The following is a 13,423-nucleotide window of genomic DNA, read 5'->3' as shown; positions in this document are numbered from 1 at the left end:
TTTTCATACATATATTAGTAAAAAAGCCACGCTATATAGTAACACTTTTAGTCCTACCTGGATCAACCATTTATAATAAAATTGTATAATATATTAATATAAATTTGGACTATATAGTATTTTTTATTATTATTGAAAATTTGATTCAAAATAATAAAATTATATAATATAAAATTGTACTATTTAGTATTTTTTTAATTATCATTGATGATTTGATTTCAAATAATAAAGTTATATAATGTAATAAAATTATATAATATAATTTCAGTCGTAGAATGGGTCAACTCGTGTGTGTTGCCAGTGAGTTGGCCACTTTGTATGTGTCAGCCTTGAAGAGCTCCATTTCATGACTGGTTGGCAACCTTACATGAAATGGTGCCTATTTCCATTTAAGTGTACAATGTGTACAATGGGTTAAATTTTTGGTCCATGAATAAAATGAACATTACCCACACTATCTAGAATAACCATCCGAGTTCACCACACCAAGGATCGAACCCTTGACCTTTCGGATATAGAATTCTAATACCATGTCATAAACCCACTCATCCCAAAAACGTAACCTGACAGGACAATGTAACACTAATGATCATATCTCTAATACTTCCTAAACCTCTATTGTACACATTGTAAACTTAGACCATTGGCTCCCTATACTTTTCCAATTATATAATATAAAATTGTACTATTTAGTATTTTTTTAATTATCATTGTGATTTGATTTCAAATAATAAAGTTATATAATGTAATAAAATTATATAATATAATTTCAGTCGTGGAATGGGCCAACTCGTGTGTGTCGCCAGTGAGTTGCCCACTTCGTATGTGTCAGCCTTGAAGAGCTCCATTTCGTGGCTAGTGAGCTTGGCATGACATGTATCAGATGACAGTACCTATAATGTGGTAATCTTACATGAAACGGTGCCTATTTCTATTACGTGGGTGAGGGTTGCGAATTGGCCATGCGCAATTTGAAAGGAGTTTTCATTCCTGCCCGTTTTATGGGAAATAAAGAATTTTTCATGCATATATCAGTAAAAAAAACCATGCTAGTAACACTTCTAGTTCTACCTGAATCAACCATTTATAATAAATTGTATAATATAATAATATAAATTTGTGCTATATAGTATTTTTGATTACCATTAAAAATTTGATTCAAAATAATAAAATTATATAATATAAAGTTGTACTATTTAATATTTTTTATTATAATTGATGATTTCAAATAATAAAGTTATATAATGTAATAAAATTATATAATATAATTTCAGTAGTGAAATTGACCAACTTGTATGTGTCGTCAGTGAGTTGGTAGCCACTTTGTGTGTGTCAGTCTTGAAGAGCTCTATTTTGTGGTTGATGAGTCTGGTATGGCATGTGTTAGATGGCACCTATTATGTTGCCACCTTACATAAAATGGTTCCTATGCATGGCATATGTCAGGCTTGAAGAGTTCCATTTTATGGTTGCTGAGTTTGGCATGACATGTGTTAGATAACAGCACCTATTACGTGGTCATCTTACATAAAATGATGCGTATGCGTGCATGACATGTGTCATCAGTCTTAAAGAGTTTTATTTTGTAGTTGCTGAATTTGACATGGCATGTATCAGATGACAGTACCTGTTATGTGGCCACCTTATTTAAAATGGTGCTTATTTCTATTTTGTAGGTAAAAATTGCGAATTGACCATACACAATTTGAGAGAAAATTTTTTTAGTGCGTATTATAAAAAATAAAAAATTTTCCATGTATAAGTAAAAAAGCCAACCCTATGGTAGCGTTTGTTTTGAGGTATTGGGATAGACTGAGAGACTGAAACTCGGTACTCGGTATTATGTTTGTTGGGTCAGACTGGTACTAAAAATTCTGTCTCTATCCCCAAAATTGCTGATAAAATTGTTGGCCAAAATGCAATAAAATTGCTGGCCTCCTAGACTTTTCTTTTTTTATTTTTTGAGTTGATCAAAGATAATAAGAAAAAGAATAATGTAAGTTAATCTCTCTTGTATTTATCTTTTTCCTTTTCCCATTTTGAATTATAAATCATATTTTGTTGATATTAAGTGCTGCCGGTGTTGAGGTCCGAGTTGACTCACGAGTCACGAAGAAGGAGGCCGAGTCGTCACTCATTGTCTTCTACTCTTCTTCTTCTTCGTCTTCTTCACATTCAATCTTTCAACCTTGAAGCTTGAAGCTTGTCCATGCAATGATCCACCACACCAAATCCCACTGAGATTCAAATCCTCCAATCACCCTATTCACCTTCCATCGCAACAATGATGAACCACCACGATTTCCAACAAGACCCCGACGACGACGACGGCGTCATGGAATCCCTCCTCCTCCACGATGAACCCTCCAACCCCCTTCAACCTCCCCCAAACCCTAACCCAAACCCTAAACCCGATCACCACCACCCCTTACTCCCCTCCACCCAATCCCCCAAATCCCCCACCACCTTCAACTCCTTCCTCGACCCTCCCTCCTATGCTGAAGCCATCTTCACTTCATTCGATTCTTCTTCTTCCTCCTCCTCCAACGGCACCAACCACAGTCACCACCACAACCGTAACACTTTAACCGATGAACTCCCTTCCCGATCCGGATCCGGATCTGTTTCCGATTATCTCTACATCTTCGTCTCTGACCCTCAGAAGGAGCAGGAAACCTCCGCCTCCCTCGTCCCCGGCGCCGCCACCACCTTCTACACTTACCTCATCACCACCCGTACTGACCTCCCTGAATTCGGCAGCTCCACATCCGAGTTCGCCGTCCGCCGCCGCTTCCGTGACGTCGTTACTCTTTCCGATCGCCTCGCCGAGTCTTACCGCGGTTACTTTGTACCTGTCCGGCCCGACAAGAGCACAGTTGAGAGCCAGGTATCAACAATTTCCACAGAAAAACACGGTTATTGTTTTAAGAGTTTGTTAGGAGTTAGTTGCACGATTGTGTTAATGAATGAGCAATTGCATAGTTTCTTTAATGCACTAATTTACTTGTACATAACAGAAAACGGTTATTTATAAGTACTGAGTTGTTAGCAGTTGGTTACATACTGACAGAGGTATGTTAATGTATGAGCGAGTGCATGGTGTCTATGGTGCACCAATTGAGTTGTCTTTGTTCTGATTTATTGTGATTATGATACCAGGTGATGCAGAAGCAGGAGTTTGTGGAGCAGAGGAGGGCGGCCTTGGAGAAGTACCTAAGGAAACTGGCTGCACACCCGGTAATCCGGCGGAGTGAGGAGCTGAAGCTGTTCTTGGAGGCAAAGGGAAGGCTGCCGCTGCAGAAGAGCACCGATGTGGCGTCACGGATGCTTGATGGGGCAGTGAAGTTGCCAAAGCAGCTGTTTGGGAGTGAAGTTGCTACTGCAGGAGAATTGAGCGAGGTGGTGCAGCCTGCAAAGGGTGGGAGGGACTTGCTTAGGATTTTTAAGGAGCTGAAACAGTCTGTTACGAATGATTGGGGTGGGAGCAAGCCTTTGGTTGTGGAGGAGGATAAGGAGTTCTTGGAAAGGAAGGAAAAGTTGGTAGAGTTTGAGCAACAACTTAGCGGTGTTTCTCAGCAGGTTTGTGTTTGCCTAGTTTTGTTTTTTTCCCCTCTTGTTTTGGGGGTTATTTTCATTCAGGTGTTTTGGTTGGATGCATTGGTATTGTGGGGAAATGGTTGTTAATTTAGGTGATTGAATTGAAAGACAGAAATTTAATTACTTATCATGCATGAGTTATTTTAAACTGGATTGTCGGACCGACAAAGTTATCTATTTTAAAGTCTCATTGCCATATTTGTTGTGGGGAATGATTACACTTGCGGTTTTGGCTGAATTATACAAAGAATGGCATTGCTATTCCTTCTATAAATGCTGAGTTGGATTCTGATCTTGGTTTTTATTTTATGAACATTGATTTGCAGGCTGAGTCTCTTGTGAAGCATCAGCAGGACATGGGCGAGACAATGGGTGAACTAGGGTTGGCTTTTGTAAAACTTACCAAATTTGAGACAGAAGAAGCTATATTTGATTCACAGAGAACAAGGGCATCTGACATGAGGAATGTGGCAACTGCAGCTGTTAAAGCAAGCAGGTTATATAGAGAGCTTAACACACAAACAATTAAACATTTGGTAAGTACAATTTATAATGAATTAGAATTTATCATATGCACTTCTTGGTAAATCTACAAGACAAATTTCATCATGATGGCAGAAGTGTTAGCTTCCTAATATTGACAAATTTACCTGAGTCTGTCATTTTGAAGTAGAGTTGTTGGTGAGTATTAATTCTATATGTCACAGGATAAACTACATGAATACCTTGGGACAATGCTGGCAGTCAACAATGCATTTGCTGACCGGGCAAGTGCATTATTGACTGTTCAAACGCTCTCATCAGAACTAGCTTCTTTAAATTCAAGGATTGAGAAGCTTGAAGTTGCTTCATCAAAAATATTTGGAGGCGACAAATCTAGGATGCGAAAAATTGAAGAGTTGAAAGAAGCCATTAGAGTTACTGAGAATGCCAAAACATGTGCAGATAGAGAGTACGAACGAATAAAGGTAACTTTTTGCTTACCATTTTTGTAGTTCTGTTTTCCCCTTCCAGGGCATCATAACTGTTACTGTTCCATATTCTTTCAGTTCAAAGCCTTCTCTCCCTCCATATTAATATATATTTACTTCCAGAATGGGCTACTATACAATTCATGTCTCTACTAATAAATTTCTGTCCTTTTATGCTTTTATTTCATGTTTCAATTATGTAAGTCTAGGGAGAAGAAAATTTGGCAAACTATAACTCAACAACCAAGTATGATAGTTTCATTGAATTTAGAACACTCATATACCCCTTCTAGAAAATTGACTTTAAGATACTATCAAAATTTATCATTTAAGCAATCAAAGCATACTAAAATGTAAATACCATCTTCGTCAAAAGCCTTCATAATAATTTGGGATCTATAAATTTCTTCCCCACAACTTTCCAGTAGTTTACAATACCAGATGAAAAATAGAGTATGGCCAACTACGTTATTTTATGCATTTTAAATTCAGTAACAGATTTAATCTCTTTCTGGATCTATTGCCATCCTAACATGTAAAATCTATAAATTCAATAAAGTGATAAGATAGGTTTCTTATATATGTGGGTTACTGGGTTCCTGTAGAATGAGATAAGTGCACTGATGGTTAAACCTGGTTGAAATTTCTGCTTTATCCGATATATTGTTTGGGAGAAATTCGTATATTATCAATAACCAACTGCACAGGACAGATCCTATGAACGATTTGAAAATTAAGCTGATTAATCTGCTACCATGGTATTGGTCATTTATCAACTCTCAATGTGGAATATGTGCAGGAAAATAATAGGAGCGAGCTTGAAAGAATCAACAAAGAGAGGCATGATGACTTTTTAAGCATGCTGCGAGGATTTGTCGTTAATCAAGTAACATATCATTTATCTTCTGTGTCTGGTAGACTTTTGTATTTCAATGACCATTATCAATGACACCATGCATTTTACAGGCTGGCTATGCGGAGAAGATGGCGGCTGTGTGGGAGAAGCTTGCAGAAGAGACTACTGCATACTCCAAAGAAGCAGCTGAATTGTAGTTTTTGCTGTACATTTTTGTTTATTTGATTTCTAGTTTAGAACAAACATTTTACACGGCAAACTTAGTTTTAACTTTTAAGTCTCAACTGTTTAACTTCTAACTAATCAGAGTTGTATATGTATCTTCTTTTACTTTAGCTTTCGGATTGGATGTTTTACTGTCAAGTATTTGGATAAGTTCTATTTAATACATGCAAATATTTCCATTCGAGTCCTGTTCAGCATTTACATTTCTTTTTCTGTTACTGCTTTGAGATGGCATAAGCTACCTGAGTGGTGCATGGGAATAAAAAATGAATGCAAAGGCAAGATGAGATCATCTGCTGTGTAGAGATGGTGAAAGATATCATGTTTTTGTTTGTTTATATTTCTGTGCATGTGTTGTGACAAAAGTACCAAATATTATTATGTTCCTAGATTTGATTTCCCCCATATGATTTTAAATGCATAATTGATGTGATCCCTTATCTCCCTCAACTTAGGCTTAAAAGAATTCTTGTTCAAATAAAATTTGATGTGATCCCGTATCTTGTTAAGGATTCAAAAGCTAATTTATTCATAGAAGACTAATTGGGCTTATCACACTTCTTAGTAAAACACAAATTATCAGACAACTTTCTTTCGGCTTTCAGAAGAACTAATTTCCATTATCAAAATGAAGTGTTAAGGTAGAAACACTTGCGTAATCAACAGCAGTATTTACAGACAAACCAATCAAACAGGCAAAAATTAACACAAGAATGAAAGAATTGACGACACACTTAAGTCCTACCCACTTCTACTAACTAAAGACCAAAGAAAGAAGGCAACTACAAAACTTGTTATAGCACCCCTAACACACTACTTAATATCATTCACTAGTTGAAGGGATGCCTCCATCATCACCAGAACTGGCTGATACTACCTCTTGCCTAATCTCTTCCAGCTGCTGGAGCACTTGCTGTGCTTCTGGCCGCGCCGACGGAGTAGGATCAACACAGTGCAAAGCAAGCTTCAAAGTGTTGAGCAACTCATCCCCATTTGTTGATGCATCCCTCATCAACTCAACATCAAACACCTCATTAGTCCACTCCTCCTTCACAATAGAGGCAACCCATTGTGGCAAATCCACACCATTCATAGCCTCACCCGGTGGCTTACCCGTTAGGAGTTCTAACAAGATAACCCCAAGGCTGTATACATCGGTTTTTGTGTTGGCTTTCTTCAGCTTTGAAAGCTCTGGCGCCCGGTACCCCAATGCCCCGGCCGTTGCAATCACATTGGAGTTAGCCGCAGCTGTCATCAACCTGGAAAGACCATAGTCAGCTATCTTGGCATTTGTGCTCTCATCAAGCAACACATTGCTGGAGGTGAGGTTCCCATGTATGATGTTCTCACGAGAGTGAAGGTGGAACAAGCCACGTGCCATGCCCTGCGCTATTCTCATCCTTGTTGGCCAATCAATCACTGTTTCTGGTCCTCTGGCTGCATCAAAATGAACAATAAATTTTCATGATCATAGCAAACTTGGTTCTATCTCAAAAAGAAAATGCTAGAACTTTAGACTTACCATGTAAGAAGGAAGCAAGACTTCCATTAGGCATGTAATCAAACACAAGAAGCTTTTCTCCTTTGGGTCCCATGTAATAAGCTCTTAGTGCCAAAAGATTTGGATGTCTAATTCTCCCTAACACAGCAACTTCAGACTCAAATTCTCTCTGACTTTTTGTGATCTTTTCCCTCAATCTCTTAACTGCAGCTTGGCTTCCATCCTCCAATGTAGCCTTGTAGACAGTTCCATAGGTGCTTTTTCCCATTATCTCTGCTGTTGCACACAACAGGTCATCGGCCGTAAAAGCCAATGGTCCATCGAAATGGACTAGTTTCCCTCCATTCTCACCACCAGTTTCGACATCACCGGCTGCAGCTGGAGGAGAGATTCCCTTCCCTGTCCTTGTTGTGGTAGCTCTCATTGCAGCCCGGCCATGTTCCGCATCCGATGTTGATCTTTTTCTGATAAGGCAGACTAGCAGGATGCAGCAAATTGTTACCAGGACTACAAGGAGCACCCCTGCCACTATAAGAATTATGTCTTTGATGCCTAGTTTCTTATGATGCTGTTGTTTAGATGATTCAGGAGTTGGGACTATGACTCCTTGTGAAGGAGCTTGTGAAGGACATGGATTTGAAGGGCTATAGCCACATAATTGAATATTTCCCACAAATGAGCTTGAGTTAAATTTGTTGGCAAGTAATGTGGGAACAGGACCAGATAGATTGTTGTAAGAAACATTGAAGGAATTAAGACTAGCTAGATTCACAAAGGAATCTGGAATTTCGCCACTGATGTTATTCAGCGACAAATCAAGTCGCATAAGTGTTGAAATGTTTCCAATACTATGAGGAATGTGGCCAACAAATTGGTTTCTGCTCAAAGCCAGAACAGAAAGATTGTGTAATCTTCCTAAAGCTTCTGGGATTTGACTAGTAAAGTGGTTGTTCTCTACATTCAACAGAGTGAGTGAGGATAAATTTGATATAGTAGCAGGCAAGCTTCCATTGAATGCATTGTTAGAAAAATCTAATGTCTTGAGCCTAGAAAGTTTTCCAATTTCAAATGGTATTTCTCCACTAAAATTGTTATTACCAAGAGAAACCTCTCTGAGTTCAACTAGGCTTCCCAAAGAAGGAATGGTTCCACTCAAGTAGTTGTGATCTAAGATCAAATTCTGGAGCTTAAAGAAACCATTTTTACCACCCCATGAGTTAGGAATTGAACCTGAGAGATTATTATGTTGAAGAGAAAGGAAAGTCAAAGAAGGTAAACTAGTTAAGCTAGATGGTATTGAACCATTGAAGGAATTGAAGCTCAAGTTGAGCCAATAAAGCTTGGTTAAATTCCCAAGAGTATAAGGGATTTGACCAGTGAGTAAATTGTTGCTGAGGTCTAAAGATTGAAGCAAAGGACAAGACCCTAATGAAGGAGGAACAGAACCAGTTAGCTTGTTGTTGAAGAGTTGAACACCTCTTAGATTGGGAAGAAGCCCCAATGATGAAGGGATTGAACCACCAATTTGGTTGTCATGAAGACTTAGTTTCCTGAGGCCTTGAAGTTGGGAAATTTTCTGAGTGATGTGGCCCTTCAAACCCTTCCATGGAAGCTGGATCACAATGACTTGTCCTTGAGCACACTTGATTCCAGCCCAACCACCTGAACAAGCTCCATAGCCACTGTCATTCCAGCTTTTCAAGAAGCCTTTTGGGTCAATGAGTTCTTGCTTGAATGCTTGAAGGGCTAAGAAGTTTGATTGTGTGACAACCACTCCATCCCAATGGTCATCACACAAAACTGGCTTCAATGGCAGCAGCAGAATCAGGAATAACAACCACTTTAGATGGTGCCAATGTGCTACATTTCTCATCCCAAGTTGATAAATAACCTGCAAAGGAAAATGGTAAGAGTTTGAACAGCTAATGTAGCAAGAAGAAGTGAACTATACTAAACTAAACCAAAACAGATGATGTTGAAGTGATTACTTGATTGTTGTTGTTGTTGTCTCTAGTAGTGTCCATAAGACACTGTGGTTGAGAATGTAGGAGAGGAGAATGGGGTGTGTGTGGTGCTAATCCTATTCCTAAGAAGAAACATGGAAATGAAACAGGAGAACAACAGTTGAATAAGGAAGGGTTTTGTAGTGAGAGTAAGTAGCAGGAAAGAGAAAGTCTTGCAAGACTGAGAAGTAGCACGTGATTGTCATAACTTAATAATAACTAGAAGCTTGGGTTAGATTGAAAAACAGTTATTATTACTCTACATTACTTAACTACTAAAATTAGTTATTAAATTAGTTATTATATATTTATAAATATATTTTTTTAACTTACTTNTTAATTATTTTTTTAATTTATATGTTACATTTTAATATATAACTGAATTTAATTTTGATACACAGATAGTATAAAATATTTTATATAATTATGTAATCACATTCGTTTTTTTGATAATCATTCGTATGGTTAATGAAAACAGTAAATTATTTTTTATGATATGATGTTACATGATTAGATGCATGTATAAAATTATTTTATATTAAAATTAAATTGTGCATATTTTATAATAGTATCTAATTTAATAAATTGATCTATTAATATGATAATTGAATCAAGAATGTTAAGGCGCGTCGAGAGCGTGAGAGAGAGAGAGGGAATCTTGTTTTGGGAAGAGAGAGAGAGGAGAAAGAAAAACTGGAGACAAGTTGTCAGAATGGGGAGATAGGAGTACAATACAAGGCTCTCTTTGTTCTTCTTACAAACACAAACGGCTACTTTTTAATTTTATTTTATCGAATGAATGAATGAATGAAGGTTTGATTTATTTTGAGGTTCCAACACTCCTTTTTCGGTTCTTCCTTTTAGTTGCAAGTCCGCACCCCAATGTCCCAACGGCTAGTTTCTTCCTTCCTTCTTTTGTTGGTCCATCTTCATTACTATTGCTTCATTTGCTTCTCTCTCTCTTCCATTCCTTACCATGAAAACACAAACTTAACTGAAATGACCTTGTTGCCCCTTCAATTCAGCGTTGACAAGTGACAACACATCATTCTTGCCTCTTTTGAAGCTCAATTGAAGGGTTTCAAGCATTAGACGGTTAGACCATCTCGGGACAAAACTCATCACCATCTTTATTTAGGATTCATTTGTCATAAAAAAAAATAATACTACATCTACTTTGATGTGATAAATAATAAATAAAAATTCAAAATATTTATCTCTTCTTTAATAAAAAATATTTAATATTAAAAAAATTAATAACTTCGTAAATAACAATAATACACAACGTATAATTTGAGGTTGAATTAATTTACAACATTATTTAATATAAAAAATAGTTAAACTTTGTAGTTGACGACACACATTGTGAAATTATCATATGTATTTAATTAAGTCATTTTTTAGTTGTTGATATCGCTGTCTATTTTGAAGTTGGGCATTTCTTTGGAGAAATTGATGATATAGTGCAAAGTTTTCTTCTCCCAGATGAGGTTGTAGTCACCAAAAAAAAAATGAGGTTGTGATAAGTTATTTTCGACGTTGTCTTGAGCAAAATTTTTTTGCGTAAGTGTCTCTTTCATCCTCAACTAGGGTTGCACACGGATCGGATCGGATACGATATCCGCAGTTTTTCAGGTTGAATCCGATCCGCATATTTGTGGATCGGATCGGATATCAGGTATATCCGCATAATTAAAAAAAAAAACTATTTTAAGGCCATGTTTGGCTGTTTTTACAAAAAAAGTCCAGAAAATTCATTTTTCACCTGTTTAAACTTATTTACTCCTAAAATATTATCAGTAAAAGTTCTCTTGAATAACAAAAAAAAAAAATAACACAAGATCTAAGTTTAATTATTCTAAGTTGAAGTAGAACATAAAAAATTAAAACAAGATATCATAAACTATGTTATTTATATGAGACGTGCGGATATGCGGATTGGATCTGCGAATATCACTGCCAAATCTGCAATCCGATCCTACCATAATGCGAATCGGATAATATTCACAAACTTTAAATCGGATGCGGATAATTACCGCGGATATGCGGATATTATTCGATCTATGTGCAGCCCTATCCTCAACAATCATATTATATAATATAATACAAGCTCTCATTATGTTTTCGAATTTCTTCTTTTTCAAAAAGCGCATTGAACCACGTATAATTGTAGAATGTGCTTGCAACACTTTGAATGCTTGTTTCACGTCTTTTTTTTGCCCTTCTTGATATTGTGCAAATAACTTGTGTTTTTTCCTTTGTGTCTTTCATATTGATTTAACAAATATGGTCCATCCAAGATGAATATCATCCGCTAAATAGTATCGCATAATATAATTATTACCATTGAAGTATAATTTACTTTCGGAGCACAATTATTTAGAATATCATCGAATACTGGTGAACGATCTAATATGTTGATATCGTTATTTAAATCAGAAAATCTAAAAAATGCATGACATATCCAAAGGTCTGAAGATGCTATAATCTCAAATTCTATAGTTACAATCTCACAATAACCACTCATGTACATACCTTTTCACACCTTTGGATAATTTTTTCATTGTCAATACATGCAATCGATGCTACCTGACATAATAGGAAAGCCACAAACCTCTGCTATTTTTTGTAGGCGTTTACATAATTTGAATTTAGTTTTCGCAAATATTCATCCTCAAAAACTGAAATGACACCTTTAACAATTTTGTTCAAACATTCAACTGTGGTGCTCTTGCCTATGCATACATAAACATTAACAGCATTAGCTCTTACTCCATATGCTAACATCCACATCGCAGTAGTGCATTTTGCAATGTTGACAAGCTTCTTCTCCTAGTAGCATCGACCCTTTGTTGGAAATACGAATAGACATTTGAGAGAGTCTCTACTATTTGAAAGAATACGTGTCTTCTCATTCGAAACTTCCGTCAGAAAATGTCAGCATTATACACAAGCTCATCTGCAAAATAATATTTGAAAAGATGATCATGTCTTGCTTCTCAATATCAGTTGATTCATCTATGAGGAGTTGGAAAAGAGCTTTTATTGATATCTTCTCCTAAATCATCGAACAAACATTCATCAATCTAAATATACATGAATGTGTTATTTCGTCGTCTTCTTCTGCCATACAAAGTCTTGTTAAACATATTATAAAAAATTTCTAGCTATTTGTTGAAATATAATGTGTAGTATTTTTTTGAGGTGAGAAATTAGCTTTATAAAGTGGAGTATGTGATTGTAACTGTTTGATAATTGATATTTATAAGTATATTCGCAACAAGTAGCTGCTTCTCAATGACTGTTTTTGCAACGGTTACTTTATTATTGGTAGTGTGAAGTTTTGATTTAGAATTTGAGAGTTTGAAAGTTGATATTGTTAGATATTTGGATTTTAGAAAAAAAAATTGTAAGTAATTTAGAAAAGAGTTAAATTGGTTTAGATTCCTTTTTTGAAAAAAAAATCAGTAAAATTTTGATTTCAAAAATTTAAAAGAAGATTGAAGAAAATTAAAAGAAATTGTAAGAATAAAAATATAATAATCGTGTATCATTTTTTTTCCGTTACTAACTTGCCACATGGCAAAATTTCATTAGATATTCAAAGTCTCTCTAAGGAGAGATTACCCTTCCTTCATCTGGGGACTCTTTGCTTTTCTTCTCCAACTGTTGGAACGCTAAATTTTTTGACAAATAGTAAATAAAAACTCTAATTTTCTGACCATTGGAGCTGCTTTGAAGGAGAAGAAAATGTCTACGGCCTACATACTTGGATTTGTTATTTTCACCAATTTTTTTGCCAACTCTATTAGTTGGGTCGTACTGTGTGAAGTTAAATGGTACAAATTAGATTGGATTAGTGGTTATTTTATTAGTATGTTTAAATAAGTGTCCAATGTTTGAATTTTGTTTGTAATAATTCATTGGCCAACAGCAAATCTTTAAATAGAGCTTTGATCTGTAATAAATTAGTCATTAACCTACTAGATTGAAGGATACTGTGAGAAAAAAAAAAACAAAAATAGAATTGTTTATTATATACCAACAAAATTCTTTTAAGAGTTAAGTACGATTTTGGTATTTAACTTAGAGGCCGAAAATTTACTTCGTCTCTAACATTTTTTCGTTACAAAATGGTCCCGAAAGTTTTAGTTTGTTTTAAAATCGTATTTTTTACCTATTTTTTATTTTTATTACCAAATTACTCCTAACTAAAAAAATTATAAAATAAAATAAAAAAGAAAACAGAAAGAAAGAGAAAGATGAGGGA

The 13,423-nt window shown here is 35.9% G+C and overlaps 2 protein-coding genes across 2 annotated transcripts; one reads left to right on the top strand and one right to left on the bottom strand.

The window, feature by feature from the left end:
* The first annotated feature begins 2,004 nt into the window (after window positions 1-2,004).
* Window positions 2,005-5,830, top strand: LOC107496973 (sorting nexin 2A). The gene is made up of 6 exons (XM_016118307.3): window positions 2,005-2,887; window positions 3,160-3,579; window positions 3,924-4,133; window positions 4,305-4,565; window positions 5,368-5,454; window positions 5,535-5,830. The coding sequence occupies exons 1-6, from the start codon at window positions 2,285-2,287 to the stop codon at window positions 5,619-5,621; spliced, it is 1,668 nt and encodes a 555-aa protein (XP_015973793.1). The 5' UTR covers window positions 2,005-2,284; the 3' UTR covers window positions 5,622-5,830.
* Window positions 5,831-6,248: 418 nt separating this feature from the next.
* LOC107496993 (probable leucine-rich repeat receptor-like protein kinase IMK3) lies at window positions 6,249-9,331 on the bottom strand. Its single transcript, XM_016118329.3, has 3 exons — window positions 9,139-9,331; window positions 7,172-9,041; window positions 6,249-7,086 (listed from the first exon to the last, which is right to left on the bottom strand). Exons 1-3 carry the CDS (start codon window positions 9,172-9,174, stop codon window positions 6,473-6,475), a joined length of 2,520 nt encoding a protein of 839 aa, XP_015973815.1. The 5' UTR covers window positions 9,175-9,331; the 3' UTR covers window positions 6,249-6,472.
* Between the last annotated feature and the right edge of the window lie 4,092 nt (window positions 9,332-13,423).

Source organism: Arachis duranensis, chromosome 7, assembly GCF_000817695.3.
Source record: "Arachis duranensis cultivar V14167 chromosome 7, aradu.V14167.gnm2.J7QH, whole genome shotgun sequence".
In the NCBI taxonomy this organism is placed as follows: Eukaryota; Viridiplantae; Streptophyta; class Magnoliopsida; order Fabales; family Fabaceae; genus Arachis; species Arachis duranensis.
The sequence above is the reverse complement of the archived record's forward strand: the minus strand, read 5'-3'. Positions and strand labels throughout refer to the sequence as shown.